General features: G+C 47.9%; 1 protein-coding gene across 2 annotated transcripts in view; it reads right to left on the bottom strand.

Annotated features, from left to right (window-relative positions):
• The window catches only part of znf385a (zinc finger protein 385A), a 55,576-nt gene that overhangs the window by 34,423 nt on the left and 3,254 nt on the right, over positions 1–17,899 (bottom strand). The window contains exon 1 of one of the 2 annotated variants that reach the window (XM_086142010.1): positions 15,420–16,125. The exons of the other annotated variant lie outside the window; for it this stretch is intronic. Coding sequence (XP_085998136.1) covers positions 15,420–15,429 — 10 coding nt within the window. The 5' untranslated portion in view covers positions 15,430–16,125. Of the gene's footprint in view, positions 1–15,419; positions 16,126–17,899 lie in introns of those variants that run through there. 2 annotated transcript variants of the gene reach the window in all.

The following is a 17,899-nucleotide window of genomic DNA, read 5'->3' as shown; positions in this document are numbered from 1 at the left end:
TTAGATTAGACCTCCGGCCTTCAGGCGGAGGGGGGATGGAAAGAATTCACCTGTGCTTTTTAAGGAGGTCCAACCACAGCATGTTTTGGCCAGGTGTTTTGCCAGTCTATTACATTGACTTTCAGTCCCACGGGAGGGTAGAGGGCGACACGCCATCATCCTGATAGAGTGGGGGTGGGGAGTTGGGGGTGCACGTGATGTGTTTGATAGCCAGCAGTTTTTACCTCTATGAATATGGAATACTCTGACAAATGCGTGTGTCCTCTGCGCGCCATCTAACCGCAACCCAATCTCTTAAAGTGCTGGGGGGTTAGTTTCCCCTCTTTAAATGTTGCTTGTCATTGCCGTGACAACAAATGACCATTTTGCGGAAATCAGAATCTATCACCTCCCTTTCTGCGAGGCGACAGGGTGCCCAAAGGGGGTCGTCTCGCAAAACCGCAGGAGTAAAGATAATCTACAGCAAAGGTGAAAAAAACAACACGAGATTTATGACGCTGGGTCGACATTAGGCAGCAACATATTGTAATCGATACTCAAACGGGAACGTGTAATCGTTCTCCCGGCTTTCCTGTAATGGCAGATTCTATGTAAACCAATCGGAAACGTCCCTCCAACACGCCTGAGTTCATTTGTCAAAGGGGAGAGCAGAATTCGCAGAATAAAAACCGAGTCGGAAGGAAACTTTTGGAGTTTTACGCGAGTCGAAGCGCTCTCCCGTCATCTTTGGCGGTAATCAGATCGGTCTTTTTCTTTCCGCCTAACGACAATATCAAAGGTGTTTGATATCAGCGTCTTTACGGTCGCATAACACAATCAACAACCAATAGATGAAGTTTCAACAAAACCGGAAAAAGGGAAACCCGGTAGACAAACAATCACCAGAGCGGTATCGGAGGAATGGCGGAATGGACCAATGTGGATCATCCAGAAAGAGGAGCGGACGGTGGAGCTGTGGGAGGAACGGCTCGGCTCGTACGATGTCAACTCTCCGACGTCTCACCGCCCAAAAAGCGACGGACAGAAATAGCAGAGGTTCTACAATGCCCAGCTAAAAAAATTACATGGTGGTTAAAAAATTGCTGAAAGTATCTTGTTGTTGTGTTGTAAACAGTGACCCTGTGAGGTCACAGTCTTTGCAAAATCTCAGTCTGAGACTCAAAACACTACAAATGAGTCTTTAGATATGAGCATAAGTGAAACGATAGATTGAAGGTCTTACGCTTTACGGGTACGGCGAGAGGAGGTTTTCCTCCATTATCGTACAAACTCCCGACACTTTCAACTTGATGCGTCTGCAACACGTTTTAACCCCAAAGGAGATCCTGCATTGTGCCGCGAGCTCAAGGTGATCGCCGCTCTGATAGAAAACCTGGTCTCGGGACCCCGTGCATGTTATCGCGCGCACGGTTACGTGCACCGGAAAAAAAAGGATAAATCACACCTCTGTTGAAAGATCTTAAAAATGCGCCGGGGATGAAAGGGGAGCTCGCCTTTTGAAAGTCTCTCCGAAGCGGCATGGTAATGAGGGTAATGAGGATATCAGACGGCGAACGTGGTGCAATACGGCTGTTTAATGTGACAGACGAATTACATCAGAGATTCCGCCACGAGAAAGCTAAACACCGCGAGGCGAATATTCCACCCGATGGCTAAAGTTTGATCGCTTCTATTCGTTCGTATAAGTTACACTGAGATTGGCAGAGAGACCTGGTGGCGGGCAAGTGCTGAGCGTCACGGGGCCGACTCCGGTTCAGCCTCGAAAACCGTAGAAAATTGTCTTCTGCGCCTCCGGGGAGAACATCACAGACCGGAGGTACGTATTTTTTCCGAGGCCTTGGGTTTCCCTGCGTGACCTACTTTGCGTTATGACAAGTTGCATAAGATGCCATGTTGGGAGCCAGTCAAGTTACGCGATCCATATCAGTAGCAGGTTTTAGCTCTGGCTGTAACCAGAATGAACATGGCATTTTGGGGAACCCTTCTTGTAAAACGTGAAACGATACGACATGAGAGGCCATGTGGCTTCACACCGAACAACATGCTGCCTGGAGTCATTAGGCTTTAGTCACTGAATAACTGCCACAATCTAGTGTAGCATTACAAGATCTGACTGAAATCATATGGTAGATAATACATAAATAAAATAAAAATAAAACAAAATAAAATACCATTAAATTAAATTAGATTAAATTAAATTAAATGTAATAAAATAAAATAAAATAAAATAAAATAAAATAAAATAAAATAAAATAAAATAAAATAAAATAAAATAAAATAAAATTTGAGACTTGTCTGGATTTTCCGTGATCCTATGCACGAGTCCCCTCCGGTTATCTTGCAAGCTACTGAAAAGTCTTCAGCGCACCTGTCTAATGACAGTGCAACTCAGTTAGTCAGTGTCAACCAGCTGGCAGCTTGGTAATAACTCTCCAGGTTTGTACAGAAAAGTGTTATTTTCCCATCTAACTTCCAGCACAGAGTTTCTTGCTCATGTCCCCGGATATTAAACTGTGCCGTCGGGGTGATTCCCTTTACTTTCTGAAAGTCTAATAATCCTTAAAATGAGACAGTGCGCTTAGCCTCGGGGTATTTTTCCTGTGAAAAAAAAACACAAACTAAATTAAGTACTTTCTGGTGTCCTGTGTGGATGAACCTAATGCATATTTAGTTCTCGCGATTACATTTCAAATTGTCGTGCGGGGGCGCAATATGAATTGATGAAAACGATCCAGACGGCGGTAGACTTTTCACGTGCGCGTGCGCGTCGGCCCGGGGATGCTCATTGAAATAAACATAAGGGTGAGAACAATTGAGACATGACGAGATGACAGAGCGCTGATGTAAAATTACATCTATTTTCCTGTCATATGACTCAGGATACCCATCCCGACCCCTCCCTGGCCGTTCCCCCCCCCCCACTCCGCCCAAATATCCACATCCGCGGCACTGGCTCCGCTCCTCAGCAGGACGGTGCATGATGGGAAAATAAAAAGGGGGGGGGACGGGGATTTGGGGGGGGGGGTGACAAATCCGAGTGTTTTCTTAGGGATAGAGGAACAGAGAGTCCAACGGCATTGCTTAGGTGCTGATTGCCGCCGCGGCCCGGGCTTCATTGTTATTATGATTTATTTTTTAATGAGCAGCACTGCCCTCCCCTCTGCCATACAAAGGCCTGATTGAATCTGGCATTCCATTAGCATGTTAAAGAGGCCCGACTTCATCTGTGAGCCGCTGACTGACAGTGGATATCATCTCTGTAATTGCACTGTACACTGGAACCAATGCCGGCTGAGACGAGCGAGCGGGAGAGAGAGGCAGAGGAAGAGGAGGAGGAGGAGGAGGAGGAGGGTGGGGGGAGAGATAAGGAGGTAGGGATTAGGATTTAAAAAGAGGGGATGCAGAAAAGAGGGGGAGCGCTGAAGCTACATCCCCGTACATTCTCTGAATAGTCTGTTTGAATAAGTTTTAGAAACCATGAATCTTTATGAGAGGCAAGACAGTGGGGATTTTAATAAAACAGACTCACTATGTAGTGAGCTGTTATACAACAAAATTACGCCGTGCGGATTTTACACCGACGACGGCGGAAGCGCGAGCTCCATCCGTCCCCTTTGCCTCGCCGGTGTTTCGGAGCTGAGCCTGTCAGCGACCGTAAGAACGCGGGGACCGTACCTGACATGTTTGTGTGACAACGTGAGCCTCGGCGTCTTCTAGTTGTCAGCTCTGCGCCGCATCTCACCCCGTTCCACCCTCTCATCTCTCCCAAACCTCGCCGAACAGAAAGCTCACTTTTTTTCACCCCTCCTCTGTTGTCATACCCTCTATTCTCTCATTCCCAGTTACTCGCACCCCCCGCAGCATCACCGATCACCTCCCCTGCTCTTCTTTCCCTCGCCCCTTGCCTCCCATGCTTAATCTTCTTTTTTTCTCTGCTGCCAGTCTGTCCCTCCCTCTCTCTCTCCCCCCATGTCCCTTTGCTTTGTCTGCAGTAATTGAACAAACAGTGTGTTGGTTGGGAACCGCATAAAGATGGTTATCCTAATACCACGCACACAGAATTAGCATCCCCTCTTCTTCAGCCCAAGGTGACGCATTGAGATTTATGGAGCTCCATATCACTAATACCTTTTAAAATATTTGCGCAGCCTGACAGTGTGGTGTGCATATGTGTTTGTGTGTGTGTGGTGGAGGTGGGGTGTTTTATTTTTTTTAAATAACCGAGCCAAAATCCATTTTCAGTCATAATGAGACCTGATGTCAGTGCCGGTTGTTCGACACACACACACACACACACACACTCACACACAGAGACTCATATCCCATATGTGCACACTGCAAACCAAATAACACCTGACTCAGTGTGTGGATTTCTGGACATGATGTTTACCGCAGGAATTGCTGACATCGAACAGCTGCATTGCACCTTCTTAATCTGTTTTCAAATACCCCATTACATTTTATATAAACACAATGTATCAGCCCCGTCTGAGAGTAGAAGGCCTGTCGTAAACGGCCCAATATACTTTAAATATATTGTATGTGCTTATTCGTGGTGTCATCAATTTGATAGGTTAATGTCCCCAGGTTTAATTGTCATATGAAACAGCTTAATCCATCAGTGGAAGTCTGTGAGAAAATCATTTGAATTAATATAAATCACTATAATCAATAGAATTTATTTGCATGTTTACATACTGACATGTTCAACTTGTCTTGTGTTGGGCTTGAAAGAAATATCCTTAATTTTGGACTGTCTAACACAAAAACTATCATCAGGAGGTTCACAGACATCCACTCAGAGGAGATGTGATGATAATTTGTTAATGCTGTGAAAATTAATTAACTTGCTTGACACTGACAACATTTTTATTATCTTTTATTTATTATTTTGTTATTTTTACCGTAACCTTTTCCGACTCAGTGCCTTTGGCTCATGGAGGAAACCTGCGATCGCACTCGGAGCGAAGCCGGTGCAAATTAGCACGCCTATTAAATTCAAAATCATTTGATTTATTTATCTAGCTTTTTGTCACTTAAGTGCTATTTCTTTTCCTGAAAAGTATAGTCAGTGAACAAGGGATAGAGCGGCTAAATCTGTCCTTTTTAACTGGAAAATTGAAGGCTTTCTTCTAGAAATAATTTCTTTACAGAGAGTTAATTAAAATCAAATCAAAAACCTTAGAGAAACTGACCTTGAGAAAGTTACACTTTTAAAGGTCTGTTGTCAGATCCACAATCACATTGTTTTCATTGATATCACGTACTATTTTTACCATAGCCTAATTAGACTTTACAACATTGATATAGTATCAAAAATAACTGTCTTAGAATGAATACAGTTTCTCCATGAGCAGTAGATAATGAGTGGATAAACTAAAGTTTCCTCCAGACTACATAGCAGCTCACGAGACGGCACTTTTGGTAAAGATAATTTGTATTTTAGGATGAATGTGAAAATATTTATCTGGAATATTGCACTGATTTCCCCTCTTTCGGTATCTTTAATCAAATTAACCATCGGCTATCATGATGAAAATGTAAGAATCTGAAGCAACTGAGTGGTAACGGTGTCTCGGCTCAGGAATAATGTGCCGTGATCTACGCGCCCCGCGCACATACAAATTTAAATATATACATATATTCATGAGCAAGTCCTCCTCTTTACCCTCCCGGAACTTTCCCCTCAAGTCAGGCGCCTGGAACGCCGTCTCTACTCATCACACGTTCATTTGAAGTCGCTGTTGAAGTCCTGTAAAAACTGATGCATCAGCCACTAAAAAGTGCACACACACACACACACACACACACACACACCATTTACATTGTGCTGATTGTCAAAAATGTCAACGGTTGCTCGGAAGATCGAGACCGATGGCGTATGTTTGAAACGCGAGTCCACGTGTGAGTTTGTAATTGAGTGATTCTGCTTGCGACGCTCTCTCGTGTGCAGCTCTGGGATTAGCATGGTAATAATGGCGCCTGTTGACACACGATGTTATTCAGATTGATGTGTTTGCATTTGAGTTGCGCGGGATAACACAGCTTAACACACTCCCTCGCTGAATTATCCACTTGCTACTAATCTGTGACTTAATGGCTTTCCCTAACAATGTTGTTCCCGTGCACAATGTTTTATTCAAATGTTTGCCGTGTCCATTTGTAAAGCGTCGCCATCCATCCCCCGTTACTTTGCCTTACGCAGAAGCTCCGGCCGAGCCATCGGAGCCGCAGCCGGAGAAATACTTTATCACCCGCAATTATCTCTCGGAAAAACGTCCTCTCCTATCTGTCTCGGACCGGGACGCGTCCCGCTCTCGGCGAATACTGACGCAGCCCTCTCAGCTTCGCGTCCGTGTGTGAAAACGCGTCGACGAACGACATAACCGACTTAACCGCAACATTATGCAGATGGAGCGTCGCGATTCGCTCGTGTCTCGGATAAAATACATCTCTGGCCTTTTCTCTTGTCTGGGTATGCGTGGCATGTGGAGCCAAACATCCCAGGGCACTGTGGCAGAAACTCTTAACGTCTCCACCCAAAAGCAATGATTCAGCATGCCTTACCCAGTGTGCCAGCTTGTATATCACTGCGTGTGTTTTTTGAGCGTGTGTGTCAAAGAGAGAGAGAGCAAACTGAGGTGGAACGTCTCTGCGATGCAGACAGTCGATGTTCATGGCGTTGCTGCCGCTGCCGCTAAAAGGACAGGCGGCTGATACATGACGCCGACGATGACAACGAACCACGTGTACCCTTTCGTGTTTCCGTACTGCGTGTTGCATACATCTCACGCCCACTCTTATTGCTCTCCCTCTCTCCTCTCAGACTGCTATCAGAGTCTCAGACTGCGGCAGTGCGGGGCAGTGAGATGGAAAATACAGTGATTGTCTCTGACAAAAATAGAGGAGCTCAATAAGAGGGAGAAGCTAAAAGAGAGAGAGAAAGAGAATGTGAGGACGGCGGCGGGTTGAATGATGTTGTGAGGGGAAAAGAATGAGGAGGGAGAATCAGAGTTTAGCATTTTAAGGTCAGTGTGTGACTACGTAGGCTCGGCGAAGACTTTAAAAGGAACGGCAACCCCCCCCGGGAGTCACCGTCCATTTCTGAATGAGGGATCCAGAAAGAGAGAGGGCGAAAGGGACGGGAGGCACAGTTAGAGAGAGCGAGCCGGACTGCGCGGCGAAGCCTCTCACCTTGTTCTGCACCATGCACACACACACACACACACACACACACACACACAAAAACACACACGCGCAGCCCAGCTGTCATCCAGCTTCATGCACTTTCTCCATCAGGGCCGATGGGAACATGCATCATTCATGAGCAGGGACATATTTGGCTGAGTCATCTCCTCGCATAACCGCCAATAACTTTTTCTGGCACTCCATTCACCTTTATTGAGGCGGCGTCTTGCAGCGGATGCACCGTAGATGTTGAATGATAGATGAAATTTGCCACAATGTGCGGCAAGAAACCTCCCGTTACATGAAACGGTCAACTTTCTTTTATTTTGATATTATCTGTTCCAACATGCAGTTTGTTAAACGAGGTGAAATCATTTTTTAAAAAAAAGGCTAAATGTTATATGGAACAATTTAGGACGTGCGAGTAGATGTTGATTTTCTTAGATAGCCTTTGGGGAAAGAGCATTTTTAAACGCTTAATTTTCTCTTATGTACGAAAAACAGAGCAAACATGAAAGGATAATTATAAGGGATGTGCTTGTGTTGCGTCCCCGGCACCCTTTTTTTTTCGCCCGCCCGGCCCTCTTTTCCCGGGCGCGAGTGTCGCAGGCTGCTGTGAGGCTGCATGCTGTGAAGGTCACCCTCCCTGCAGCTATGGATTACACAGGCACGCACAGTCAGGCAGAATATGATACTGCCCTTGAGGGGAGGTCTGGGGCTTGTGCTGCTTGGGACAAAACCCTCTGGAACTTCAGGACTCCGCCGGGACCGATACGGATATGTTTATCTTTTAGGTTATGATTTTATGTTTAAATCCCAAAGAAGGCACGCGCTTCTTCGATGTTTTTCGGCTCTCGATTCAACGGCCCCGTACAGATGACGCCGCTGCATCGTGTAATTATTTGATAAGAAATCATCAAGCGTCAGAACAGTGATGATGAGGAAGCCAAAGCTGCCGCGGCGACGCTCGGGCTCTCAAAAGAGCATTCGCCGATGGGTTTGGCAGCCTCAACTCAAAGGGTAACGCCGCCTTTTATTTTGCAAAGTGTTGCAACGGCGGGGGGGGGGGTGTCGGTGTTCCTTCCGAGCGGGACGGGAGCCATTGGACAACGGCTCTCTCTCTCTGGAGTCACGCCACTGTTTAGAGGTCAGAAGAGACGAAAAGAAAACGCACGCGCGCGCACAAATGCACTCTGCGCCTCGCGTCGTCCTCCGCTGGCTCGGCTTTCCCTGCTGTGACCTTAATTTGTTCTGTCTTGAGTACGACTACCCAACGGGCAGCTGATGCTCCTCAAGGGAACAAACTGACGTGACGCGCCAGCGTTGCGTAGATGTTCTCGAACATATGCGGGAGGAAGACGGAGATGGCGCGTGATGGAAAAAGGAGGGTCCTACACTCACAATCTGATTTTATCAAAACCCGACTCGCATTATCTTGACTTGTGACGCCGCATTGGCATTTAGTAAAACATCCCCGGAATAAATAATCCAGTCAATGGTGTCCGAGTGACATTTTATTCGATAGCGACCACGATGTTCTCACGTCGGATGAGAAGAAACTTGGGGCCGGTGTGCTGAACGCGGGGCCGCCGTTTAGAGCAAAAGGACACAAGCTGTCTCCCTGCTGGCTAATCCTCTAAATGAAGATTTGTGGCGGTGCCTGGCTGGTGATTACTGGCCCGGCGCGGAGACAAAAAAACCATTGGCTCTACTGTAAATACAATCTCTCACATTTACACAAGCTATCACATGCCCAAATGAGAAAATTAGGGAGGAGACCGAGACAACGCTTTTATACGGGGGCGGCTACCGTGTTGCTCCGGCACGCCGTTGAACCCCGTGTTGCCACGGCGACGAGCAACACATTACGAGCCCAAACATTAAACGCCATTATTCAGATGAGAAGAAATACAATGTGAAGTCGCTTATGTTTCTGCTGTAATTCGTGTCTCACCGGGCCATTTGCTTCGATGCTATGCTAATTTTATGGAAATGCTTTTTTCCAACGTGCATCCAATTTGTTACATTTCATCATTGCTCTTTTGAACCGCATTCACAGACGCTATCTGAATTTCTGGGGGAAAAAAAAAAACAAAAAACAAAACAAACAAGAACGGTGTTATACACGGCGCTCTGGAAGAATACGCAACTGCAGTAAGGAGAAAGTCACGGCGGAGGATTGAGCCGGGTCAAGGATACACTCCTCGCACTTCCTCAAAATATCCGCGGCACGCCTTGCGCTAAATGCATGTCGTTCTTCAGAGCTGCCGAAATATAGCATGTGACAAGCCAACAACAGAGTAAATAAACATAGTAGCAACTTGCACGTGGATGACCTCAGATACCACATTACCTCTGTGTCCCTTATAGCCTGCTAATCCATACCTCTGGCACATAACTCCCCACCTCTCCTCCCCCTTTTTCTCCCCCCTCGCTCCCCCTCGGGCAGGGGCCGGGAATTGCGTTGCAGGTCCCGGCAAAGTCCTGTCTCCTCCCTCTCAGAGGGGGCAGGGCTACTCGTTCCGAAAAGAATTTGTGCGGAGGACAGGTGTGCATGCCAGACGCCTGCAGTACAACCCGCGCTTCCCAGATCCGCAGATGACCCGGCTTATTCGACCAAAAATCTTGTTCAAATAAACCGGCCCGATGGTTGTGGCCGCGGTGGCGCTTTTTGCTTAAATGGCCGGACCTGTCCGCGTCCCGTCGGCCATTATACACGTCATTGAAATCTCTCAGGGAAAACAGATCTGGCGTGCACACGGAAGGTGTAAAGGCCTTGAGATTGGGGCTATTTCTAGCTTTTCATGGAACATCGAGGATTAAACGGCTATGGCTCAAGGCTTCTCGGAAACAAAAGCAAGCGTCGGGTCTGCGTGCCGAGAAGGTTGCAGTCGGAGGAGAAGTCCTCCGGTTTTTGCCGGGGACGATATTCCCCACAGCGCGACCGCTCGCATCCTATAAGCGCACGAGCTGGAAGTCGGAATCTCTAGTTGTCGTCGGGAGGAAATATTCGTTTCTTCCCGTAGGCCAGATTTAACTGAAATACTGTCATCGAGCCCGGTCCCCGATCCTTCTCATCTTGCTATTTGCTCATTTCCTCTCTTCCTTTATCCCTTCGGTGCTCCCTAAAGTCTCTCCTCCTACACCCCTGGCTGAGTCCCGCGCTCTCGCTCTTCTTCAGTCGCTTCATCAACTTCCACCTCCCCCCTTTTAGCGTCTTCCTCACAAGCCGTGCCCCGCAACCCCCCAACCATGAATTGACCTTGCCGCAGCTCAAGGAGAATTGATTTCTCTTTTTGGTCTTTGTGTGAAACCCTATCTCGACCGGCGCTCGGAGGAATTTCCGCTTCCCTCCGGAGCCGGACGAAGCTAATTCTTTTTCATGAGGACACTTTTCACTCCATTTTATGTCTATTTTCCTGTCCGTCCAACACCCCCCCACCCCATCCCCCTTTTCCTTTCTTGTCTTCCGAGCATACAGAAATAGAGCGGGCCGGATTAATCCGACATCTAACGTTAGCTTCGCGCAACCGTTTTATGCTCGGCTGCCGTTTGGGAACTTGTTCCCCCGTAACCTCGTCTAAGACAAGCGGGAGCTCACATGGCGGATCCGTTAAATATTTCAACCTTTTCACTCTTGACGGAGTTTATGAGGGGGGAAAAAAAACCTCCGCCTCGGGCATTTGAGGATTTTTTTTTTTTGCATTTCAAATACGCCATGCAATAACAAAAAAAAAAACAATACAGCTCTAAGCATTTGGAAAGATACCAAAAATGTCTTCATATCTCTTGAACGGGTCCAAAACAAACACGATTATGTTGGGATGTCCCCGATACCTGCACCTCAATTCCATGTAAACAGAATCTGTAGTCTGTCTGAATTTATAGCCTTTGCAGTCAGTTTGCAGTTTTTGTGCCTTTTACCCCCAAAATCAGGTGGCAGCCTGTTCTTTCCCTTCTGCTGAGCACAAGGACGTCAGAGGTGTGTATCGTGTGTGAGTTTTAGAGGCCCCCCCCACCACCACCACCACCCTTACGTGAAACAGTGAACTTTAAATCATAACAAATGGTTGAGATGACAACGGCGCATTCAGAAAAAAAAAAAAAAAAAAAGTTTTTCCAATGTTTACGTTAGAAAAGATAGCGAGATATTATATAGAATGAATGCAATAGCGGAGCGGGATTAATTAAAAGGCCGTTGAGTTAAGACATCAGCAGGACGAGCCTGAATTCAAGTAAAAGTGTCAGGTTAACAGGAGAGAGATCAAGTGCGAACGACAGTAGTCGACCTGATAAAAGCAACGGAGCCACTCGGTAAACACCAGAGAGTTGCTTTGTGAAGAATCATCTGTGCCTCTTTCCACTCTGTGATCAAAGTGACTATTGAAGCATACAGAACATTTTCCAGGCATCAATTCCCAGGTGTCCCGTAGCCCCAGGATTCCCTGTAAGTAGTCAGCCGAGCCGCTCGGCGAGAGAACTAATGTGACGGCGTAATCGCACGCAGGTGCATTTTTGTGCTCCGCGGAGCAACTAGCGCCGGGCGGATGTTTGAGGCAGGTGCCGGTGCCGGTGCCGGTGCCGCTGCCGGTGCCGGTGCGCGGCCTCCTGACCTGTGCGCTCATTGTGTGCATGTGATGGCAGGAGGGCAAAAAACAAAAAAAAAAAAAACAGCGCCATATCCATATAATAAGTGCAATTCCCTTAACAAAACCATTTTTATTCAGATGTTGTTCTGGACTTCAGGTGAGCTGCACTATTGTGACGCAGCGGGAGTCAAAGAAAAAGCACGGCCGACGGAGCGCACACACACACACACACACACGTAGATGCACGTACAGACACAACGGGTTTCCTTCCCACCAGTCCGATAACAGGTCTATTAATTAGAGGCTGTTACACACACTATTGACAGGCTGCTGACACACAGTCGGGCAAAAACAAACGGAGAGACGAAGAATAGCAAAAGGAGGGACGGGAAGGATGATGAGACCCGTATTGGCGACTGTGTGACGAACACACACCCTGCAAACCAAATGACGCAAACTTCTAGTCGGGAGAGAGATGAAGCGACGCGACGACTTCACCCGACCAACAAACACACATGCACCTACATAAACTCATGCACACACACACACACATGATTCAGCCTCCCCTCCTCGTGAAGTCACATTAATCTCACGATGCTAGGTCACGCGAAAGATATGCGGCCCGTCCCGATAACGATTATGTCCTCTCGGCGAACGCGCCACCTCACGGAGGAGCCGTCGAAAGGTGAAACGGGTCAAGTGCAACGGAAGATCGGCATACTTGTGAAAAATAAAATCCCCTCTTAAAATATAGGGGTCTTGGAGACGAATTTGTTAACAAGCGCTGAATCATGAGGTTGTATCTTAAAGGAAAAAAAAAACATTTTGTTTTTAGAGCTCATAGATCCTAATCTTTCACATCACTTATAGATTTGGTTGAAGAGGAGGTAGAAGTTTGATCTAATCAATCCAGATTTATCTCAAACGCGCAAATAAGTCAAAAATGATGAACTATGCCATGCATACAAAATGCAGCCCTCATGAAAGATGCACAATTGTTTCACTTCTGCATAAACACAAACAATGGAACGCCTCGGGGAGAAAAAAACATCGGGACGGAACCGCTGATTCTGCGTCACTTGGGTCTGACCTCTAGAGCCGGGGGGGGGAGGGTTCGTGCGCAGTGTTTGAAGAAGGCCAGGTGGAGCGCCGGGTGAACGGGGCGACAGACGCGTGGGACAGGTCGATGGATATTACATTGACAGACGAGGCCAAAGCGGGCGCACAAATTCGTTCAAAGATGGAGAGACGGGCGCACAAAGACGACACACAAACCGGCGATGGGGAGATCGGCTCTGACTTGAACAGAACCGACCAGATCTCAAAAACAACTTCAAAATATGGCGTGTCGGGGGGGGGGGGAGAACATGATTTACAAGACGCAAACAAAGCAGAATGTCCAAAAAAATGCCTCGAGAACAGCTGTCATAAAACATTTTAGGTGAAATCGAGTCTCTTCCGTAGCCGGAGCTCCCTCCGGGCATTCGGTGAATGGGAAAAAAAAAAAAAAAAAGACAACACGACGGCGATCGTTGTCACGTAAGACTCAATCAAGACTCTGCTCGACGGCAGCGCGCCAGTGACGGTGTTCTCTATTTCCTCGCCATTGATCCCTTTCTGTTTCCCCCCCTCTTTAATTCTCAAGACAACAGCAGCAGCTGCAGCTCCAGACAGTGCCTCTTGGTGCAGAGCCCGCGTTAGGCAGAGAGCTAGGGTGACTATATGCAGCTGTTAACAGAGCAATATAGTAATACGGTCACGCGTTCGTCGGCGTTATCAGAGGCATTATCAAGGTAGACAAGGCCCTGGAGGGCCAACGTAAAACTTGTTATCGCGGACGTACAAAAAAAATAAAGGAGCCGCGCTGAGAAAAAAAAAGGTGATTCGCTCAAGGTCATAGAAAACAAAGGACAGGACTCGACTCGAAGCCATGCAGGCGCAGCTGCTGATGCATGCAGTGGAGACAGGCAACCTCAAGCTGCACTCGATCCAAACGCTTTATTTGTTTATACATCAGATTGACATTTTTTTTTTATTTATCAGCTCTATCGCCATTCGTCGGAGATACGTTATCGCAACCTCCCGGGTTCGTATCGGCGAAATCGGCTGATTGAAGGTCCGGATGGGTCCGGCATCAGTATGGTAAAGGTCATTACAATGACATTTCTATTTCCAGAGGCGGGGGGCCGCGGAGGTGGGGGAGGGCTGGAAATCTCAAACCGCTCAGCGGGGACATCATCGCGCCAATGGAGCGGAAATTACGCGCTGGAAATCTCATTGTTCGGGCAGAAATAATACGAGATACCTATCCGAGTGACAACTTAATAGGATGGACCGTCGAGGGTTTATTTTCTCGCCCGGTGTTAACAGGGGAATATTTTTTGCGCTATTACGTGGCTTGAAAAGCATACCGACGCGGTAAAAATTAGTCATTTCCACAATTTAAGCATCATCCACGCCGACAACGCTACTCGAATGAAATCACGTGGCGTCTTTTTGACGCGGTCACCCCGTTTGCCTTTCAAAGTAAGTTCACTGGCTGTTCGAAGGCCTCGGTTGCTGTTTTAGCACCTGGCGGACGGGAGCCGGTGACGGCTGTAACCCGGTCAAGACGGTGCTTGTCTCGGCCCGGGGAAAGGGGAAGTTTTTTTTTTTTTTAGCCCGCAGACGCAAAAACACATGCGAGACTCCTTGAAAGAAATCCTCCTTCTGAGGAAAAAACAGACATCGGACAAACTTGATCGCATTTGAAGTTCCGCCCCGCAGCCGAGCCGAGCCCTGACCACATGACTTCCCCCCCGTAACCATTAGAGGTGTCGCTTTGAAAAAAACATGCCTGTCGGGAGAGCAGAGGAGCGGAGCGGAGCCTGAATCAGTCCAGGCATGCGTTAAAACAACGTGGGTTCCCCGGCAGCGCACATAGCAACAAAATGAACACACAAAGACACGAGCGAACGAGAAGATTCTAGATCACTTTTCCCAAGAAGGAATGCCCTACGTGCCTCTTATCGCCGTCCTCAAAGGGTATTCCTATCCGCACATCAGCCCGCGTAGGGCCCTTCGCGTGGCCGGACTTGCCGTAACAAGCTCGCCTCCTCTGCGAGTGTTTGAACGCCAAGAGACCACACACAAGCACCGCTCTCAGACATGGCCACTATGAGACCAGCATACTAAGAAGAAAGTGCCGGCGGACACAGAACAGAACAACCTTGTACAATAACTGAAAGAGATACTGCGCACGAAGCACATCCGAGTCCACCGAACCCGTGTTGACCCGTCATTTAAATAATGAGCCATGAAGAAGTCTTGTGTTGGGATATGTTGTTTTTTTTTTGTTTTTTTTGATAAATTTGCTTTCTTTCAGTTAGGTGGCCGGGTTAGTCTGAAACCATCTTCGTCACTTCACTTTCTCTGGCTCATCCCGGTCATGTGACCAAACATCCCCCCCCCCCCCCCCCCCTTCTTAATGATACAGTCCAGCTCCAAGCACTTTGACCTTCCCGGTCATCATTCAAACCTGCCAAGCGTATCATAACTGCAACACAACAGCGATTCATCGGCATGAGTAAAAGCAGGCAGAATACATGATTTGTAGAAAAGCGGAGGTGAAGCAGGCGCCGATATAGCAGAAAAAAAACTCACCTAAAATCATGCTGTGTTTTGACTCCGCTGTCCCCGGGTCGAGTGCTCCCTTACCACCCCCTCCTCCCTCCCCCCGCGTCGCCCCTTTTTCTCTCCGAGGGTAAATAGCTCCAAACTCTCTTTTGGGAGTTCCTCTTCGGAGGGGGGGGGGAGAGGTAACTCAGAGAGGCAGCGTGAGATGTGAGGAGAGACGACTGCTGCTGCTGCTGCTGCTGCTGCTGTTGCTGCTGCTGCTGCTGCTGCTGCTGCTGCTGCTGCTGCACATGCCGTCCCCTGTGCCTGCCCTCTCCAGGTGGAAAGCTGAGTGAGTGTGTGTGAGAAAGAGCATGTGTGTGTGTGTGTGTAGAGGAGATGGTCCAGCGTTCCTACAGTTGTGGTTCAGGTGAGCCTGAGGACAGTATGGAGGGGGGGGGGGTTACTTGCAAAGGGTAGAGAGAGAGAGAGAGAGAGAATGCCAGAGAGAGGAGGGGGAGCCTAAAGTGTGACAGCCAATCACAGGAGAGGCTCTAGAGCCGAGATCTTCTTCTCTGCAGCAGCCGGAGGAATTGCAGTGGTTCACAACAAACAGATGACTGACAACTTCTCCTCGGTTGTCGTCTCACGAGGAACTTTCGGTGGAAAGTCTTCAATGCAACGCAAAGCTTTGGTGTCCCTCTGCAAAACACGCATTCTCTTCTCTCCCTCTGCATTCCTCCCCCCCTCCCTCTCCCTGCTCCCTTCTTTTTTTTTGTGTGTGTGTGTGTGTGTGTGTGTGGTTGGGTACAAACCTAAAGGCACCTTACATGTCTGCGCTCCGATTGGTGGCAGCCTCGACCAATGGCGACGACGGCAGACATTTGTCATCATGCAGAGTGGAAGTCATGGAGGGGAAAACTGAAAATGCCGTATCCGCCAACCACAGTTTCTCCCTCTAATTTCTCACATTCTCCTCGTGCATCTCCTCCCGTGTGAAGCGTCGGGTTGGCAGATCTGTTTATAGCGGTAGCCGTTCATCTTCCCCTCTCAGCTCTGACTCTGTGACTCTGTGTGTGTGTGTGTGTGTGTGTGTGTGTGGATTTGTTAAAGGATTAACCTTTCATCCATTTGGCTATTTCCTTTTCTTTGTCTTTTAACCCTATCCGGGCAAGGTTAACATTTGCGCGAAAAGAGAGGTGGAGGTGGGGGTGGGGGTGGGTTGTCGGGGGTGGCAAGCATTAAAAAAAAAAAAAAAAAAAGGAGAGATGGAATAGGAGGCGACAGAGCAGTAGAAGCAGCAGAGGAGGGGCAGAGATTAAACTAAATACAAACTGACAGAGGGATGAGGAGACATGGAGTGACAAGAGGAGACGACCAGGAGGATGGATTACAGAGACAAAGACGGACGGAGAGCGGCGGCAGAGGACTCAACGCTGGACCATCGCAATGCAGTCACTAATTGAAGAGGAGCTTCACGGCCAGCTTTTCACGGTCCACTTCCTCCACACCAAGAAGCTACTCAAACAAAATCTGCTGTCATGACAGACAGCGCCGCTCGGTCTCTCTCTCGCTCGCTCGCTCTCTTCGGGAAGAATCACGGGGGTAGCCGGAGAGACCCTTTTTTTTTTTTTTTTTTTTTTTGAAAATCACAGAGGCACGAATGTTGTGGCGAAGCTCTGGCGCTTAAGAGAAGGCTTAACAAAGCTGTCAAAAAATTAATCCCCTTGGGCGGGTGTGCTTGCAAACACACAGATACGAACACGTGAGCCCGGGGCTACAGAAAATGCTGCCTGATGTTCTTGTCCTACTCTCTGTAGGCCTTTCCCTTTTTCTACGCACACACACACACACACACACACACATACATGCACACGCAAGCCCCTCATGCTCTCAGGCTGAGGCTCTGAGTCACCGGGTGTTGGAGTGAATACTAAGAAGGCTCGCCGACAACTCCGACACCTCTCTTCGCAGCGTCTCCGCTGCACGCTTTTAAAGCCTTCGTGAACTCCGACGGACTCGCGGGCACTGCAACGCCCTCGCAAATGTTTTTTTTTTTTTTTAACGGGTTGATCGAAAGATCGAGAGCCTGCATTAAAAAAAAACAAAAAAACAAAGGGTGAGAGCTGGCGGTGTGAACACAAGGCTGCGCTTCACCTGAGGTTAGAAATAAAATCCAATGTTTTTGTTCAATTCCGCCATCAGGATGTGAACCTGCTCAGACAATAAGGCTTTCAATACTGAATAAATGGTGAATTATTTACAATATAGGACGTAGCGAGAGGGGATATGAAGTTAGATTGAAAAGGTGTTTCGGTGTTTGGCCACCCCTGAGGGGAAAAGCCATAAGAAGAAGAAAATAAAATAAGGGGGATCCACTTCCATCTATTTGCACTTTTTCATTTGCACTGAAAGTAGTTGTTTTTGACAATAGAACGCTGCTAGTTCATCATGTCTATGAGTGCAAGTTCCTGTGTGCGTGTGTGTGTGTGTGTGTTTGTGCGCACGTGGGTGGTTGGATGTGTGTG

The sequence above is a fragment of the Fistularia commersonii genome, chromosome 34 (genome assembly GCF_037954325.1).
Source record: "Fistularia commersonii isolate RoL2024-O1a breed Wild chromosome 34, RoL_Fcom_v1.0, whole genome shotgun sequence".
NCBI classification, from domain to species: domain Eukaryota; kingdom Metazoa; phylum Chordata; class Actinopteri; order Syngnathiformes; family Fistulariidae; genus Fistularia; species Fistularia commersonii.
This window is presented reverse-complemented; position numbering and strand designations above follow the sequence as displayed.